Source organism: Loxodonta africana, chromosome 9, assembly GCF_030014295.1.
Source record: "Loxodonta africana isolate mLoxAfr1 chromosome 9, mLoxAfr1.hap2, whole genome shotgun sequence".
In the NCBI taxonomy this organism is placed as follows: domain Eukaryota; kingdom Metazoa; phylum Chordata; class Mammalia; order Proboscidea; family Elephantidae; genus Loxodonta; species Loxodonta africana.
In genome coordinates, this window is record NC_087350.1 from 71,620,343 (window position 1) to 71,638,168 (window position 17,826).

A 17,826-nucleotide genomic window follows, 5' to 3' on the forward strand; every position below is an offset into this window, starting at 1 on the left:
TTAAATATAATCATTATAACGCTCCCTAAAACTTCTACTTAGTCTGTGACAATTTTTAGGGTAAATGTATGCACATTTATACATATAAAAAAGTCACACATACTCTTAGTACCCCAAAGAAAATTACTGACATTTTGGGGTATTTTTATCAACTTTTTAAAGTATTTTTATATATATAAAATAGTGTTACATAAGCAAATCATTAAAAGCTCTTCATTAATATTTACAGTATCATTATAAATGTTTCATAAGTACTCAGCTACATAATCTCATTTTGTGCATGACTTATAATTTATTTAACCATTCTCGTACTGTTGGAGATTTGTTTTCAGACATAAATAATGCTGCAACAAACATCTCAAAGTCTTTTCTGTTTCATGTTATTTCACATAGACTATGTAGTAAATTTAATATAATTTGCTATGAAGTTTAGATTTGGACTGTCTGTGAAAAAAGAGGTTACCAAAAAATCCATGCTGTAAAAATGAAAGAAAAGAATCTGCTTATTTTCAAGAACCACCTACATTGATGCTTTATCAAAATCTCATATACAACACTTGAAATTTTTGGTGGCTCTTTCAATACATTTTATTTCAGCCTTTTCAATAACCCTATGAATGGTGTATGCAAACATTATTATCCCTATTTTATAGACTGGGAAAATGCTCAGAGATGCCACCATACTTGCCCAAAGTCACAGAGTAAATAAATAGCAGATACCACTCAACGGTCTTGGGATGCCAATTCCAGTGCTTTTTGCCAGTAAAAACTCAGCAAAAACTTGGAAACTGATACATAGCAGTGATAGGTTATATTGAATCCCAGACATATTCTTGTCCAACCCTTTAGTTGGCCTACCTTCCAGTTCTAAATAGCAAAGGAAGAGTCATCTAGAACTACAGCTTTTCCTTGTCTAATGCTGAGGACAGGCAGACTGTGAATTCTTCTCTTTTCTCCACTGTTTATCAGCATGAACACAGCTTTCATTCTGTGTTGCTATAATGCATTAGATGACAAGTTGGGTGAACTATAAATTGCTGTCTTTCTTAGATGCTTGCAGGGGCAAATCTGGGTCTGCTTAACCTTTATAAGACCCCTTTATTTTTGCAGCAACACTTCTGAATCTTCTCTTTTAGTGACTTAATTTGGGGGTGATTTCCATAAATGGCTAATTGTACCCATTTTCTTTGACTCTGGTGTGAAATTGAAAGAGTTTAAAATGAGTTATTCCTCATCTCTTCTTCAAATTCTGCAGATTCACCTTATTGGAGGGCTGAGGTTCTTTATGTTCTCACTACATCACTAAAAGACAACTCACATTTGAAGTATCAAAGTCAGTTATGCAAGAGGGTGTGGCTCACACAAACTAGATATTGAGACAAATTAGACATTGAGACAAAAAGATGCTGCAACGGAAGTTTGGAAATGATGTTGTGCGAGAAACAACTTCAAAAACTAGTGTTGTAAACCAAAAAAGCCAAAGAAATGTAGTAATGACTCTCAAATATAATGAAAAGCTATTGTGCACTTATTCAAGCACAGGAAACATGGGAGTTTTTCAAACTTCAGAGAGGCCAGGAATCCTTGGGGAGTTTGTGAACGATGCAGATTCCTGACCCTTTCCCCAGAGAGTCTGATTGGTTGGATCTGGGGTGAAGCCTAGGTATCTGCATTTTAAAAGTATCCCAGGTGACTGTGATAAAGTCCACAGTCTACACCTTAAGAAACCCTAGTCTATATCAGTGGTCTCCATGGTAGGGTACGCATACCTCAGAGAGTGTTCAAGAGGATAGCCTGGGACTTCTATTTGTGTTTATTTCATACATCTAAAATTCATTTTTTTTAGAATGCTTCATAATTCATGTAATGGCTGCAACTATGGGCTCAAACATAGCAATGATCTTGAGGATGGTGCAGGACCAGGCAGTGTTTTGTTCTGTTGTACACAGAATCACTATGTGTTGGAACAGACTCGAAGGCACCTAACAACAACAAACATAATGTATATAATATTAGCAAAAGCTGTATATATATCATTAATAAATAAATATACTGGGGATGTGTGTTCAAAATTTTTTTCATAATAGGATGCACAATTTTGAAAGTCAGGACACCACTAATAATTATTTGAGATTCACATATAGGGTTGAATAGAAAAAAAGGAAAAGGGAAGGATGCTAGTTTTGGAGTGAAAATGATGTATATTTGAATCACAGGTTAGTACTTGGTCTTGGGACTCTAATCAAATTCTTTTAACCTGAGCCCATTTTCTTATCTTTAAAAGAGACATAATGATACATATCTCCTCATAATTGTTAAAATAAGAATTCTGAAAGCATTTAACAGTGCCTGACATTTTTTTTTTTTTTTTTTTTTTGGCACCATGAACCCTGCATTCATGATGTCCTTCTCCCTATGGAGCCATGTTTTAACAGATTTACAAATAGGGGGCCCTGGTGACACAACGATTGGGCACTCAGCTGCTAACTGAAAGGTTGGTGGTTTGAACCCACCCAGCTGCTCTGTGGGGGAGAGACCCGGCAATCTGCTTCCATAAAGATAACAGCCAAGAAAACCCTATCGGGCAATTCTCTTCTGTCACATGGGGCTGGTATGAGATGACATCAGCTCGATGGTATACAACAACAACATCAATAAAATAGCATTTATAAGTAATAATTCATGTTCTCAGTTTTTATTAATCAAAGCCAAATAAATTATCAACCAGAACATATAATCGATGTGAGAAAAAGTAATATTGAATAGCAGTAAAATAACTTCACACAGAAGCAAAGAAACCTGAAACTCTGGTTTTTTTGTATAGCTTTATGGGGGCAAATATGTAAATTTTTATTAGATTTAAAATTTTAAACATAGCTTATAAATCTCCTTTCTTTCATTTGAGGACTCTACAGGCCAGTGGTCACAGGTAGATAGCTAAGGTCCCTTCCAAATCTAAATTACCACCTAAAAACCTCTGGGACTCCATAGAAAAGAAACCAATGAAACAGTCTTATTTCTTTTCAAATAGAAGGTTTTTTTTAATTAAATTTTAAATTTTGAGATGACTGTGAATTTGCATGCAGTTGCACAAAATAATACAGAGAGTTCGTTCTCACGTATCTTTTATCCAGTTTGTCCCAACGGTAACTTCTTAAAAAACTATAGTGCAACTTCACAATCAGGATACTGATGTCGATACAGTCAAGATATAAAACATTTCCATCACCACAGATCCCTTGTTGACCTTTTATAGCCACCCCCACCTCCCCCACCCTTATTCCTAACCCCTGGTGACCACTGTGTGATCCATTTCTATAATTTTGTCATTTCAAGAATGTTATATAAATGAAATCATAAAGAATGTAATCTTCTGGACCTGGCGTTTTTCATTCAGCATAATTCCCTCAAGATTCATTCAAGTTGATGCATGAATCAAAGCTTGTTCCTTGAATTGCTCTGTATATAAGTACTTTTATTTTATGTTGCTTCATATCTTTCTTGGTGTTACCAAAAACCAAACTCATTGCCTTCAAGTCGATTCTGACTCACAGTGACCCTATAGGACAAAATAGAAAGGCCCCATAGGGTTTCCCCAAGGCTGTGCTCTTTATGGAAGCAGACTGCCACATCTTTCTTCCATGGAGTGGCTGCTGGGTTCCAACTGCTGACCTTTCAGCTAGCAACTGAGATCTTAACCACTGTGCCACCAGGACTCCTTTTCTTAGCAGTAGGGATAAATTAAACATATGTAAACAAAATATGTGAATCCTTTCCTGAATCAATCATACAGCATATAAATAATGATAACAGTAACAGTGCCAAAGACTGTTCTTAGCCTTTGGCATGGATTAACTCATTCGATCCTTATTATATAAAAAAAAAATTTTCTCTTATTCAAAAACTTGACAGGAATGCATACAATAATCATAGCATAAGTTCAACTACAAATTTTGAAAATATATTTATCTACAGTTTTAGTCTTAACTGTTTTAGGATGACATTGTCAAAGAAATTTTTCACTTCAAATCACTCAGTGTTACCATGCTTCTTTATTCTTTCCAAAAACATTTTAAAAGCATAGTGGCTAGAGCAATCTAAGTGTTCAATAGTAAGAGAATGTTTAAGTATAGCATTTGATGGACCATCACGATAATGAGTACTTAGGAAGATTATCAAAGCAATATGGAAAATGCATACGATAAAATGTGAAGGGCAAAGGGCAGGACAAATAGGTACACATACTATGCTATGACTGTAGAAATATAAGCCTATGAAAAAACTCCCGGATGCAATATATAAAAATAAGAAGAGATATTAGGTTATAGTGGTAGAATTTTAAATTTTAAATCTTTTTCTTTCCTTAATTTTTAAATTTCTGAGTGTTTTATGATTTTAAATACAGATACAGTAAAATTCAATTACGATGCTAATTATTATTATTAAGGAAAAGTGGAGTGGGGTGAAATCACCCAGATTTTCAATATCCAAAGACAATCTCTGTTAACATCTTGAGATGTTAATTGCAGATGCTGATACTATAGAACAAATCTCATCTAAGACAGTTCCATGGAAGGTATTAGTCTCATTTCCTAAGAGCTATATTTCAAAGGGGCTTATATACAACCCGGTACAATCACAATGATAACAACAACTAACACTCATGAAGAGTCTGCAATGTGCCAGGTACTGTCCTAGGTACCCTACACGTATTAAACCATCTAATCCTCACAATCCTAGAGGTTTGGCACTATTATTACTCCAATTTTATGGGTTAGCAAACTGAGGTATGGAGTGGCTATGCAACCTGCCCCAAATCACACAGCTTGGAAATGATACTGCCAGGATTTAAACCCAGGCAGTCTGGCTTCAGATGCAGTAACCCTAACCACTATACAGACTGTTGCTTAATTCTTTACAGTTCAAAATACATAAAGAGAAACATGAAAAAGTAGCTGTATCACCTCGGGGAAATTACTTAACCTCTGTGCCTCGGTTTTCCCACTTGTAAAATGAGGATAATAAAACTTATAAGTTTGTTGTGAGAACTGAATGAGTACAATGCATGTAACGCACTCAAAACTGTGCCTACAACATATTAAGGGCTTGCTATATATTGTTGTTGCTTTTAGTTTATTGATTGGGGTGGATGTTTAAAAATTAAAGAATAAACATGTATATATGTACAGATGTAAAAAAATTATTGTGTGTCTCAGACAACATACTTGGTCTTACCTTGCCTAGGAATAGCATAAAATCCCCCACTGTGTTGATGGCAGCCACTCGCAAAGCATTCTCCACCAGAATGACAAAGGCATCCTTCGCTGAGGTGCAGAAGTTGGTGCTGTTGATAGCTGTGGCTGTGTATGCGTTCTGGACAAAATCAAAAACAGCTATTTTCATCAACAAGCAATCTTACTTGGTCAAGATATAAATCACGCATAGTAAAAACACAGTTTTTAAAAATATTTTACAGTTAAACCTATGGCTTTGATGACGTACAAATTGAGTTTGAGCATAAGAAATATGTTTTAAAAAAAAAAATCCTGGTACAGTAAAAAGAGCTTTCTAGTTGGTTTAGTTTTAGTCCTTTAAAAACATTGATACATATAAAAACACATGCAAACCTTTCTAACATCCAATAACTTCTTCCGTGTCTTAATCAGGCATAATTTACCCTTTCCTAGATGCCTTAAGTCTATCACTATGCGTATCAGCAATGCATTATAACCAACTCAGTGATGCTTGAGAAGCTGCAGAGGGATGTAAGGGCTGTCTACTCTTACAATAAATAGCATCAGATTGCTTAATGTTTTATCTGTAACCTACAGCCTCCTCCCTGGTGGCTTCCTCTTATGCGGTCACTTCTCACAATTCTTGTAGTACAAAGCTGTTTGTTGCCCAGTATTTTATATGCCTCCTTCCTGAGAGCAGAACCCCAAATCTTCGGGCTTTTCTTAAAAACTGGAGGAGTTAGAAACTATAAATTCTCACATGGAAAGAGTCTACCAGAGCTAAATAGTGAATGCCCTTTTTAGAGAAAGCATGAGCTCTCCAGTTTATCATAGTCCTCACCACTCCCTGTTGCCTCAGCTCCAGCCTGCTTCACTCATTTACATTACCTCAACAGGCCCTGTGGGTGTTTGAGTTTGGTGGCCCTGCTGAAGGCTTTTGACTTCAAGTTTCATGCTGATCTCAGGAGGGACAGGGGAAAAAAGGACAGGAGGAAAATAATCCAAAATGATATTAACTTATTGTTAAACCATCCTCCAAATAGTACTAGACAAAACAGAACTCTAAATAGGAGATAAAACCAAAAACCAAACCCACTGCCATTGAGTCGATTCTGACTCATAGCGACCCTACAGGACAGAGTAGAACTGCCCCATAGAGTTAATACTGCACGTAAAATGTGAGGCACAGTGCCTGGCACATGGTATTAGGTAAATGTTAGCTCCCATTATAATTAGTATTATCATTTCTGCACTCTATAAAATAATCTAAAGATGAAAGAGTAAATAGGTGAGGCAGATAGGAAATCTTTTAAAACTAAGAATAAGAGAAATATGAATCATAACATATTTCAGATATACAATAAAACAAAACTAAAATAATTAAATACTACAGTACTGGTATAAGAATAAATAGATCAATGGCACTGAGAAGAAAGTCCTGAAACTCAAGTATGATACATAAGAATTTAATACATGATTAAGCTGGCACTTCACTAACTGAAGTTGGATAATTCACTAAATGGTGTTGGGACAGATGGATAAACTCCAGGCAAATCAAAGTGTTAAGTGTTTAAAAAATCAAACCTCTAAAGGACTGTAAGAAAATAGAATAGTTATTTGATCTTGAGGTGAGGGAGACCATTCTAATCATAAAAGTATAAAACCATAAAAGAAAAGACTGAAAGACCTGACAAAAGAAAAATAAAAACTGCTATACATCAAAAAAAAAACTTAAAAAGAAACTAATTCTGGGCTACAGACTAAGAGCTGTCACTCACTAAGGATTTGCTGTTTTCCACCAAGCTCAGGGCACCACAGACTCTGTTTATCCTCACAGCTCTCTAGGACAGATACTATTATTATCCCCATTTTACAGATGAGGTTTATAGATTATTAGACTTTACCACACTGAAATATTAAAAACTATTTTTTCTTTTTCAAAGCCAGTAATACGTATTTTAATGATACCAAAAAGCCTGTTGCCATCGAGTTGATTCAGACTCATAGCAACCCTATGGGACAGAGTAGAACTGCCTCATAGGGTTTCCAGGGAGCAGCTCGTAGATTCGAACAGCTGACCTTTTGGTTAGTAGCCGTAGCTCTTAACCACTGGACCACCAGGGCTCCTAATTTAATGACAGTACCTGTTTTTATAGGACAGCGAAATCATGGGTGATGTTTTGTTCTGTCTTGGTTTTCCAAATTCTTCTTTAACATTTTATATACTATTTATTTTTAGGGAAAATAGATATATATATAGAATCACTTTTTAGATTATTTTGGCCACAATTCTCTTATCATAGAGAAAAAAAAATCAGAAGTTTGTTTCATTAAAAAAAAAAAGGGGGGGGGAGTGGAGAAAGGAGAGTAATAACAACACTTACTATGTGCCTACCAAGAACCACACACTATAAGAGTTGATTTATCTGTATTACATTTCATCCTTAACCAAAGTCCACGGGGATTGGTACATTGTTCTCCGCCTACTGAAGAAGAAAACTGAGGCTCAGAGGTTTCACTAAAATTGCCTAAGAGTTATACTGCTGCATTAAAACACAGGCTTGGGCTCTCTCCACTGTAGATCCCCCCAGTTATCCACTGCAGTTTCTCCAGCAAGGCTATAAAAGTGTGTGCTCAAGCCTATGTGATTAGAAGAAGGAAATTTCATTTTCAGAAAGCAAAGATTAATAATGGAGACAAACGAAAGGTGTGCACAGACTGTTACCTTGGTGCCACCTATGGCTTCATCTCTGGTATAGCAGTAGTTTCACAGCTGATGGATGTATGTGACAGCACTGAGAAGAGTGCCCGCTCGTGCACCAGCAGGTCATACTCTTACACTCTACTGCTCCTTAGAGTTTTAGTAAAAAAGCTTTGGAGGTCATCTGTTCAATACTGCCACGATCCCATCATTTTGAACATTTCAAACACATGGGTACCCATCTAGCTCTGAAACATCTCACAGGATGGAGGATTAAAAAATTCCACTGGCAACCAAACCTATTGCTCAACCTCTCATGACAGGAAGTTTTCTAATATCTTCAATATGTTGCCCTTATTTCAAATTAATCCATTCCCTATGGGCACAGGAGACACGAAGCACCACTGGTGATCAATCCCCACATTGTAGTACTTCATAGTCCCTAAAAGAAGCACTCAGCATTAGCTCAATCCTAGCTAAAAAATCACTTACCCCAAACCTTTTCCACACATTCATCAGTATGAGGAAATTTTAACGTTTCCTTTAAAACCTCAAATCTCATGCCTTCATCTCCCAAACAGAATGAAGGTCCAAAATGGATAAAACCTATTTAAGGAAGATCAACTTGCAGTTGGGATATACATCTCAGGACTGTTAGTTCTAAATTGCTGATTAATATTTAGGTTGGGATTGCTGAAAACCATGGATTTTTCACCTGATTATTGACCATCTTGATATCACATAGTTCGTTTTCTTCTTTGGTAGAACTGCATTATCTCCTTCTTGAGAGTCTTACTTATAGTTTTATATCACCCTGCCAATCTTTTTGAATCCAAATATCCACTGATTAACAAAAATTCATTTTGGAAACATTTTAATGCCATCTGTTGTATACCAGGTACTTTGCTAGTCTCTTGAGCAAAAAAGAAAAATTGGATAAGATCCTTGTCCTTAGAGAGCTAAAAGTCTACAGGTGAAGATAAACAAGTAAGTAGACAATTTCAACATAGTGTGCTTATTGTTTTGACAGAGGTATCAACTGGTGTTGAAGCTCAGAGGAGGGGTTAGGATGATTAGGGAGGACTTCTTAGAGGAGGTGAAGCTCAGGCAGAATCATTAAGGCTCAGTAGGAGCTAGTCAGATGCTGGAAGGAAGCCATTCCAGGCACATTTGGGAAAATGTATAAAAGGTACCTGTAGGAAGGTGGTAGGAAATAAGACTAGAAAACTGAGTTTAGCATATTTCTCTGAGAATAAGTTACTTAGTGGTAGGTGCAAAATGTAATGATGATGACGACCTTTGGTACATCCATCAACTTTTTGATAAAGATGACTAGGTACCAAGCCAAATCTTAAAGAGCATATTTTTTTCAGGTCATTATACTCAGTATTATTTTAAGAACGCCCTTATAAATACTTGTACGACCATAAAGAACATTATGATCTTACAAGAATGTATCTTCTTCCCTAAAGAAATAAGAGCTGTGACATGAACAGACATACTCACACCCATGTTCATTCCAGCATTATTCACAATAGCAAAAAAATGGCAACAACCTAAGTGACCATCAGCAGATGAATGGATTAACAAACTGTGGTATGTGCACACAGTGGAGCACTAGGCAACAATAAAGAATAATGATGAATCCATGAAATATCTCTCAACATGGATGCATTTGGAGGACATTAGGGTGAATGAAATAAGTCAATCGTTGTATAAGTCAGTCAAATATTGTATAAGATCACTACTATAAAGTAACAACAGATGGTTTATACACAAGAAAAAAAGAAGCATTCTTTGATAGTTACCAGGGACAGGAGTGGAAGTGAGGAAAAATTACCAATTAGGCAAAAGATACAAGTTAATATTGGTGAAGGCAAAGGGAATACATAATATGCAGTAAGTCAGTACAACATGACCAAGGCAAGAGAGCACACTGAGGGACAGAAGAATAAAGGGCACCTCGGTAACTACTATAGCTCAGACAATCCTGCAGCAATAGTATTAACAAACAATAATTTACAAATGGACAAATAGGTAGATATGCCAAGAGGTGTGGGAGGATGTAAGGGAACATACCCAGTGGCAAATATAGGTTTGGTGGTGGATATTTCTACAGATATGATTGTAGGTGCAGCTCATATAGAGTACAGAAAGGGTAAAGTCAAGGCAACCTCTTAGATATAACCAAACGTCTCACGGGATGAAGTTCCTAGACTAGAGGACAAAAGATCATTGACTCGGGGGACAGCTCCATCAATTGGCACAACATAGTCCATAATGACACCATTCTGCATCCTACTTTGGCAAGTAGTGTTAAAAGCTTGCAAGTGGCCATCTAAGATACAACTATTGGTGTCTTTCCGTCCAGAGCACAGGAGAGTAAAAGAAACCAAAAACTCAAAGGAGCAATTAGTACAAAGGACTAATGGACTACATGATTCATGGCCCGCACGACCCTAAGATTGGTAGAACTAGACAGTGCCAAGCTACCACCACCAACTGCTCTGGCTGGGATCACAACAGAGGGTCCTGAACAGCGCAGGAGAAAATTGTAGAACAAAAAAATCAAAATTCACAAAAAAGCCAGGCTTGCTGGTCTGACAGAGCCTGGAGGAAACTCTGAGAAATTGGCCCCAAGACACCCTTCTGACCTTTCTGACCTGGAAATGAAGCCATTCTCAGAGACTACTTTCAGCGAAACAGCAGACACGCACATAAGAGAAACGATAACACTCAAGAGGAACATACTCCTTAGAACATTCAATTATACAAAATCAAAGTGCTATTTTATCTGCCCAAAAGCCAAGTGAGAAGACAGGAAGGGGTGGAAAATCAGGAAGGAAGAAAACAGGGAAACCCGAGCAGAAATGGGGAGAGTGCTGACACATTGTGGGGAATGAAACCAAGGTCATGAAACACTTTATGTACAAACTACTGAATAAGAAACTAATTTGCTCTGTAAACTACAGCAAAGTTAAAAAAAAAACAAAAACAAGTATCTTCTTAATGAAATGTCACAGCTACTTTCCAGTATAAACCAGAGAACCCCAATAAGGCAAACTGCAGGCATGTTTAGTACCACGGCCACAGGACAACTATCATTATTTGACAATCCTAGAGGGAATGGAAAGTGGAACTCTACTCTTCAGTCAGAGGTAAATGGTGAGAAAGCCAATTTTTATCTTTCGTCTATTCAATAAGGGCATCAATACATTAGAATTGATTTTCAGGGAATGAAGAAAAGTAGTACAAAGAAAGTGAAGGTGGGAAGGGTGCTCCACAGCGAGTCCTACATGCTCAGATACAGAAAGACAGAGGACCCCCCCACCCACCCAGAACTGTTATCTCAGGAAGTATCAATTCCTCCATTCAACCTCAGGAAGAAAGTATATCCCTTGATGACATTTCCCAGACAAATGTCATAGACGTTATCAGTTGAAACAAACAAGAAATACTCACTAGAGAGGGTAAACTAGTTTTAAACAAATGTTAGAGTCACAAAGAAGGTCTAAGTGCCACAATAGCTCTTCTCTAAACTGAATCTTTCAAACCACATTTCAAAGAATTAAAGAATAACGACTGGAGCAAACAGATTCTTAGGAAAATCTAAGGTGAAAGGCTGTGAATTAAAGAGTAAGGAATAAATCTCTTCCCTGAAAGATGAACTCTAATGATTTTTTTAATTTATGTATGAAAATTAAGATTAATATAATAATGAGCCTTGGTAAGACATATATTAATTTAAAAAATAAGACTTTGATTGACATATACAGATTTGATAAAGATACAATATACAACCACACAAGAAAAACTTTAGATTCCTTCAGTTAAGCTCGATTATTTTATCTTGGGAGAAGAAACAATGAACTTATTTCTGAAAGTGAATGCAGATGTATATTTAAAAATAGTTTACCTGATTTAAATAATTTAGGCACTTTTCAAGACACCAAAGGCAACAAATGCAAGATTTCAGTAGACATCGAGCACAGGCATTTTCCTAGAAAGGGCAAAAAACAGGAATAATTTAAAAAACAAAGAAACAATCACATAGGTCTTCAAATATTAAAAATAAATAAATAAAAATTAAAAAAAAATCACAACCTAGCCGTCAAAGCCTCCACCTCATCCCTTTTCTCCTCAAAACGTAACGGCTGAATTATTTTTAATTCATTCAATTCGACATTTAATCAGCACCTACTGCAAATATGATACTGTGAGGTATATAAGACCAGCAAGGAACTTATAATCTAGGAGGAGAAACAAAATGCTAAACGTAAAAAAAGGCTAGAATCAGAATATAACACAAATACTAAGTACTATACACTATAAAAGTGGAAAATAGAAAGGGGCAACATTCTTTGGGAGAAATCAGGAAAGTTTTCTAGGAAGAGATGTCATTTGAGCTAACCCATGTTGAATTGCCTGTTATTTACACAGTCAAGACAGAGAAGAGGTTATAAGGAGGAACGTGTATGAGTCCACACAGAGGAAGAAAAGCAAGGCACGCTTTTAGTAACCAGTGATAAGGTGGATCTTGCCAGAGCTTAGGGTATGCATGAGTGGGAAACATGAGGGAAGGATCGGATTTCAGTTTGTGAAGACTTTGAATAAAACATTCACAACTTTGGACTTAACATGGTTGGGTGCTTTAGTACATGCAGAATTGAGATCTGGAGTGTGTCCACAGAGAACCAGAGAAAAGCATTTTTCCCTTACCTTTCCTTTAAGCTGACTGTGAATATACATAAGGATCATTCGCGGAATTTTGACTAATGTGATAATGAACGATCCTTTTGCCACAGTACCAAGGTGATAACGAATAAGGCGATTCACTGATGCCAAAATGGGTGTAAATGGCAAATTTCTTTTATCCCTATTTTAAAAATGATCAAAAAGATAATTAAAACAAACCCTAGGCCACGCTGGAAACATAATAATGGTTTAGAGTCCAATACAGTGAAACATTAGTTCTCTTATTCTAGCTTCATGATAGAATTGCCAAGTAACGTAAAACTAATACAAATGCTACAAATGTCCCATATAAAATTAATGTTTCATTTCCCCATGGTAGTCTCATAGGGTTTCTTTGCTCTAATTTAAACAAACAAAAAACTTGTTGTGGTGGAGTTGATGCTGACTCACAATTGTTCTTTTAAAGCTCTTGTTAGTGAATACCCATTGTGTTAACTGTACAGTCAGAAAACAAATTTAAAAAGATGTTCCAGCTAGACCTAGCACCTTGCTAGTAGGAAACTATGAGACCTACAGCATTAATAGTTCTGAAGTTAGGAAAGGGGACTCTCAACACTTATTTTGATCCAAACAAATTAAAAAGGCTTAGTGTTCTTTGTTGGGCCTTTATATAAAAGTATCATATAAGGTACCACTACAAGATTCATTCTTATACTAAATAGAATTGTGTTATATCATGACATGTTGTTCTGATTTTTTTTTTTTAGAAAGTTACCAAAAAATATAAAGAATAAAAATAACCTCCCATTTTCCCATCTCCCAGAATTAACAACATTTTGTCATACAGTCGTCCCTCAGTATCCGAAGGGAATTGGTTCCAAGGCCCCTCACAGATATCAAAATCCGCAGATACTCAAGTCCCTTATATAAAATGGCATGGTATTTGCATATAAACTAAGCACTACCTCTTGTATACTTCAAATCATCTCTAGATTACTTATAATACCTAATACAATGTAAATGCTATGTAAATAGTTGTTATACTGGATTGTTTAGGGAATAATGACAAGGAAAAAAGTCTGTACACGTTTAGTACAGATGCAACTATCATACTACACATACCCAAATATTTTTGATCTGCGGTTGGTTGAACCCATGAATGCAGAACCCATGGACACAGAGGGCCTACTGCATTCACTTCAGAGAAATGAAACTCTATCTGCCTCAGTCCCATTTCCTTCCCCTTCAACCTTATGACATAATCACTCAGATGAACTTGAGTTTGAGTTTTTCGGACAAGTACAAATTCTCACCTAGTAAAATAGTATGTTACCACAGCTCCTGCCACAGTCATCTGCTGACAGGCTAGAATGAATTCACTGATCCAAATCAGGCCCACCCCATGGTACCACCACATGTACTGCAGAGGCCCAGAAACTTTGAATTCCACAAAGCCCTGGTCATTCTGAACAGCAGTGCCTACAAAAGTAGCAGGGAAGGAAAGAAGAAACACATGAAGTATAAATCAAGAAACATGGCCACTAAAGGTAAGAAATTAATTTCCAAGAATAAATTCCTAGCCCATCCCCCCCAAACTTTATGACCATGGGTCTCTTTGATTAAAGGGCAAAAATAACTATCAATTGAAAAAGTTGTGAAATTAAGCATTATAAAACAATGCACTTTGATTTCCTCCTAATCAAAATCCAAATCAAACCTGTTACCGTCAAGTCGATTCCGACTCATAGCGACCCTATACGACAGAGTAGAACTGCCCCATAGGGTTCCCAAGGAGCGGCTGCTGGATTTGAACTGCCAAGCTTTTGGTTAGCAGTCGTGCCCTTAACCACTATGCCACCAGGATTTCCGATTTCCTCATAGCCATCACATAAAGCTTTTAAAAGTTATTCTATTGGAAAACACCATATTATCAGTTATTCAGTTTAGGTATGGATTTCAACCACTTCATTTTTTTTTCCCCCAAGCTATCCAATAACTATGGACCTCAGTTGTTAGCAAAGAACAGAAATAAGTGTTATATTCAGTTGGTGAATGTGTGCTGAATGGCCAGAAAAGTCACATTTAGGTTTACAACCCTTACGCTCTTCGTCACAGTTAGTTCCACTTAGGCCTACCTTTTGCTGTTCAGTGTGGTTACAAGTGCATGTGGCAATCTAATTAAATGGGCTCTAACTAGGTTCAGATAATTTCCAACCTAGACAATCTCAAGAAAGCAAGTAGATCCTTGGTTGAAACTGGAGTTTGAGGCCACATTCCCTTGTAGCACCATAATCATCAGTTCATTTTAGAATAGATGGAAATGTCTAAGTCAGTACAGGAACTTAAATGAAATCTATGACCACCTAAAAAATGAAATGGAATTTTAGACCTTACCTAGTTTAGACCCTCATTGCTAGGATAACCTAAAAATCATGAGTACAGACTGGGTTTTTGAAGAACCATTACCATGGCTAGTTCTGACAGTTACTGAACTTTGGTCAACAAATGTCTGAAGAATCATACTTCTCTGATGTTTTAAAATATTTAATGCAAAGTATATTTATCACCAAGAGAACAAAGTAATATGTCTTCTTACCAGTAGTGCCAAGAAAAAGAAGTGTCATGATCCAGTATACCCAAAACAGGACAAGAGCAAAGAAAGTCCAAAAGGGTTGGAAGACAAGCAGTGGCAAGTGAATAAAGACCTTGCCAGCCACGTGGAACAAGGCGATGGTGAGAGCAACACGTTTGCGCATAACCAGCATTATCAGGAACAAGATAACCTGCCAGAGAGAATGCGAAGTGTGAGGTTCCAGTGACTGTTTAAGTGGTGAGAACCGAAGCTGAACAATGGTGGAAATTTTTTTAACATAAATCTTTTAGAACCTGGAAGTATCATTCTCTGAATCTCAGTAATACTTAATCAGTCTGTATCTCTCTCAATTGTATATTACAGCTACTAATTGTCTTTTAAATTAAACATGACATGATTTCTCACTGTATTACTATATCCTAGAACTCTCCTATCTTTCACTTCTCCACTCATTAGGAATCAAAACATGTTATTTGTGACTAATAGTCAATAAGGATAAGACTCTTAATTTATTTGAATAGATGCTTGCCACTCTGAAAAACAGGGGAGAGGACCACGTGCCATCACCAAAAAACACTGAAGGTATTTATATGTATCTCATCTCCCCCAGTGGACCAAGAGCTCCTCAAAAGTAGGGTCCATGCGAAATTTACCCCTTGTATTCCCTGGTATCTGGCACAGAGAATCGTACTTAGAAAATGATTAATACATATTTGCAGAATAATAACTAACAAATACTGCTTGGCATCAATGGTCTTAAGTAGCTGGTTTTATTATTTATTTCTAATGCTCAGTAAAAAGCTTAGGAGTGCTCCTAGAAGTAGATTAGGGTGAAGAAGATGAATCAAAGATAGTAGTATAGATTATTTAACCACATGTTAATCAGCAATTTTACTGTATAGTGGATCAGCAATGAACCTTGTCTATATTGTTGAAATAATCCACACTGCTAAAAAAAAAAAAGTTTAAAGGGAAAATAAACAATTAATGAACAAGTAACTTAACGTACTTTTCTATAGCAAAGAGAACCTTTTTTTTTTTTAACGTACTTCTATTATTACCTTATAGCAGTAAGAAATAAGCTTTTATTAGCAAATGAGAAAAGACCATAATATTTTAGAAAAAATTCTTCTAGAGAATCCTTTCTCTACGGAAAAATTCCTCTACCCTCAGCAGGCAGAGTAGAACAAAGCATTGTATCTAATAGCATTCTTCTATTAGAGAAGCCTCCTGAAGACTTTTTAGGGCTTCATACACTGTGGGACAGGGATTTTATTTATTTATTTCAGGAATGCAAATATTAGAGGCGAGTTTCTGCTCCATCAATGATCTCCTGTAAATAAAAACCCAAAACTGGAAAAAAGATACACCCAAGCTTGCACTCACTGTGAACACTGTAGCTGAAATGGCATAGATGAGGAGGGCCCGAAGATTGTCTTCAGCTATCTGAAGTTGTTCAGGAATAACTGTTTCTTTGGGAGATTTTCTTTGTTTTGCATACAACCACCATAGGACACCTGTGCCACCTGGAGACAAAAAAAAAAATTTTTTTTTCCCCAATAATTAACACAAGAAGACATATAACATAAACCTTCAATCTTCTGGACCCTTCCTACAGATCCTCATGGGACTAATGGAGTGACAGTTCATTTGGAAGGGACGTGGATGGAAGGTATGTGGCTACAGCCTTTTGTCAGCATGAGGGGAGTTACAATTACCCTACTACTATTTTCCACATTAGGCTCTTACTGATCCTTCAGTGTATTCAATAAACTTGTTTCAACTTTACTTACTATAGACTCTGAAGCTGAGAGAGGCCAGCAAAAATAGACACTGTTCCCAGACTCCTGAGAGGAATTGATCAGAAAGACAGCCTCAGGATCTGTTTAAACTGGGGAGGCTGTAAGAATTAAGTAAGGGTCACAGAAATCAGCGATGATGCTCAAGGAGATCAAAGATCTTCTCTGTTGTACTTATCACGGTACCCTAGTGCCTAGTGCTTACAGAGTCAAGTAACTGATTAAATATTTGTTAAGTGAATAAATGAAGACCAAAAGAGTAGCTCCCACCAAAGGTAGGAGCAAGGACAGAAAATCTCTGATAGCAGTAGGCATTAGGGATAGAGTTTTTATCTGGAACGCTGGCTCAGAGATTCAGAGAACCAGACTAAAGAGAGAGGCAAAGCTACCTCCTTAAAAGAGATAAGAGCATTACACACATTCACTCAATCCATTCAGCCAACATTTTCAGTGACTACAGCATCTACTGTTCTAGTTGCTAGGAATACAGCAGTGAGTAAAACAAAGACCCACCTCCACCGAGTTTATATAGTAAAAGGGAAAGAAAAAATAAGGAACAAGTAAATGCAGAGTATATTAAGGCTAAGAAAACGTTGCCTGGTGAGAGGGGTAGAAACTGCTGGGGTTGGGAAAGGATTGCAATTTTTTAAAAGATGGGTAAGCAAAGCTTCACTGCTAAGATGATATGTGAGCAAGGGACTTGAAGAAAAAGAGAGAGAGCAATCCATGAAACTATGTAGGGCAACAGGTAAGGGAAGCTCTAAGGTGCTGGGATAGGGCCCTGCCTAGCATGAGAGAAAGCAG

At 36.8% G+C, this 17,826-nt stretch overlaps 1 protein-coding gene across 5 annotated transcripts in view; it reads right to left on the reverse strand.

The window, feature by feature from the left end:
- SLC44A1 (solute carrier family 44 member 1) overlaps positions 1-17,826 on the reverse strand; it is a 180,665-nt gene that overhangs the window by 40,836 nt on the left and 122,003 nt on the right. For all 5 annotated transcript variants that reach the window (XM_010587786.3, XM_010587785.2, XM_010587787.3 and 2 more), the window contains 6 exons: positions 16,610-16,749; positions 15,227-15,413; positions 13,944-14,109; positions 12,655-12,811; positions 11,852-11,935; positions 5,236-5,373 (listed from right to left, as the gene is read on the reverse strand). In XM_010587786.3, coding sequence (XP_010586088.1) covers positions 5,236-5,373; positions 11,852-11,935; positions 12,655-12,811; positions 13,944-14,109; positions 15,227-15,413; positions 16,610-16,749 — 872 coding nt within the window. The remainder of the gene's footprint in view (positions 1-5,235; positions 5,374-11,851; positions 11,936-12,654; positions 12,812-13,943; positions 14,110-15,226; positions 15,414-16,609; positions 16,750-17,826) is intronic.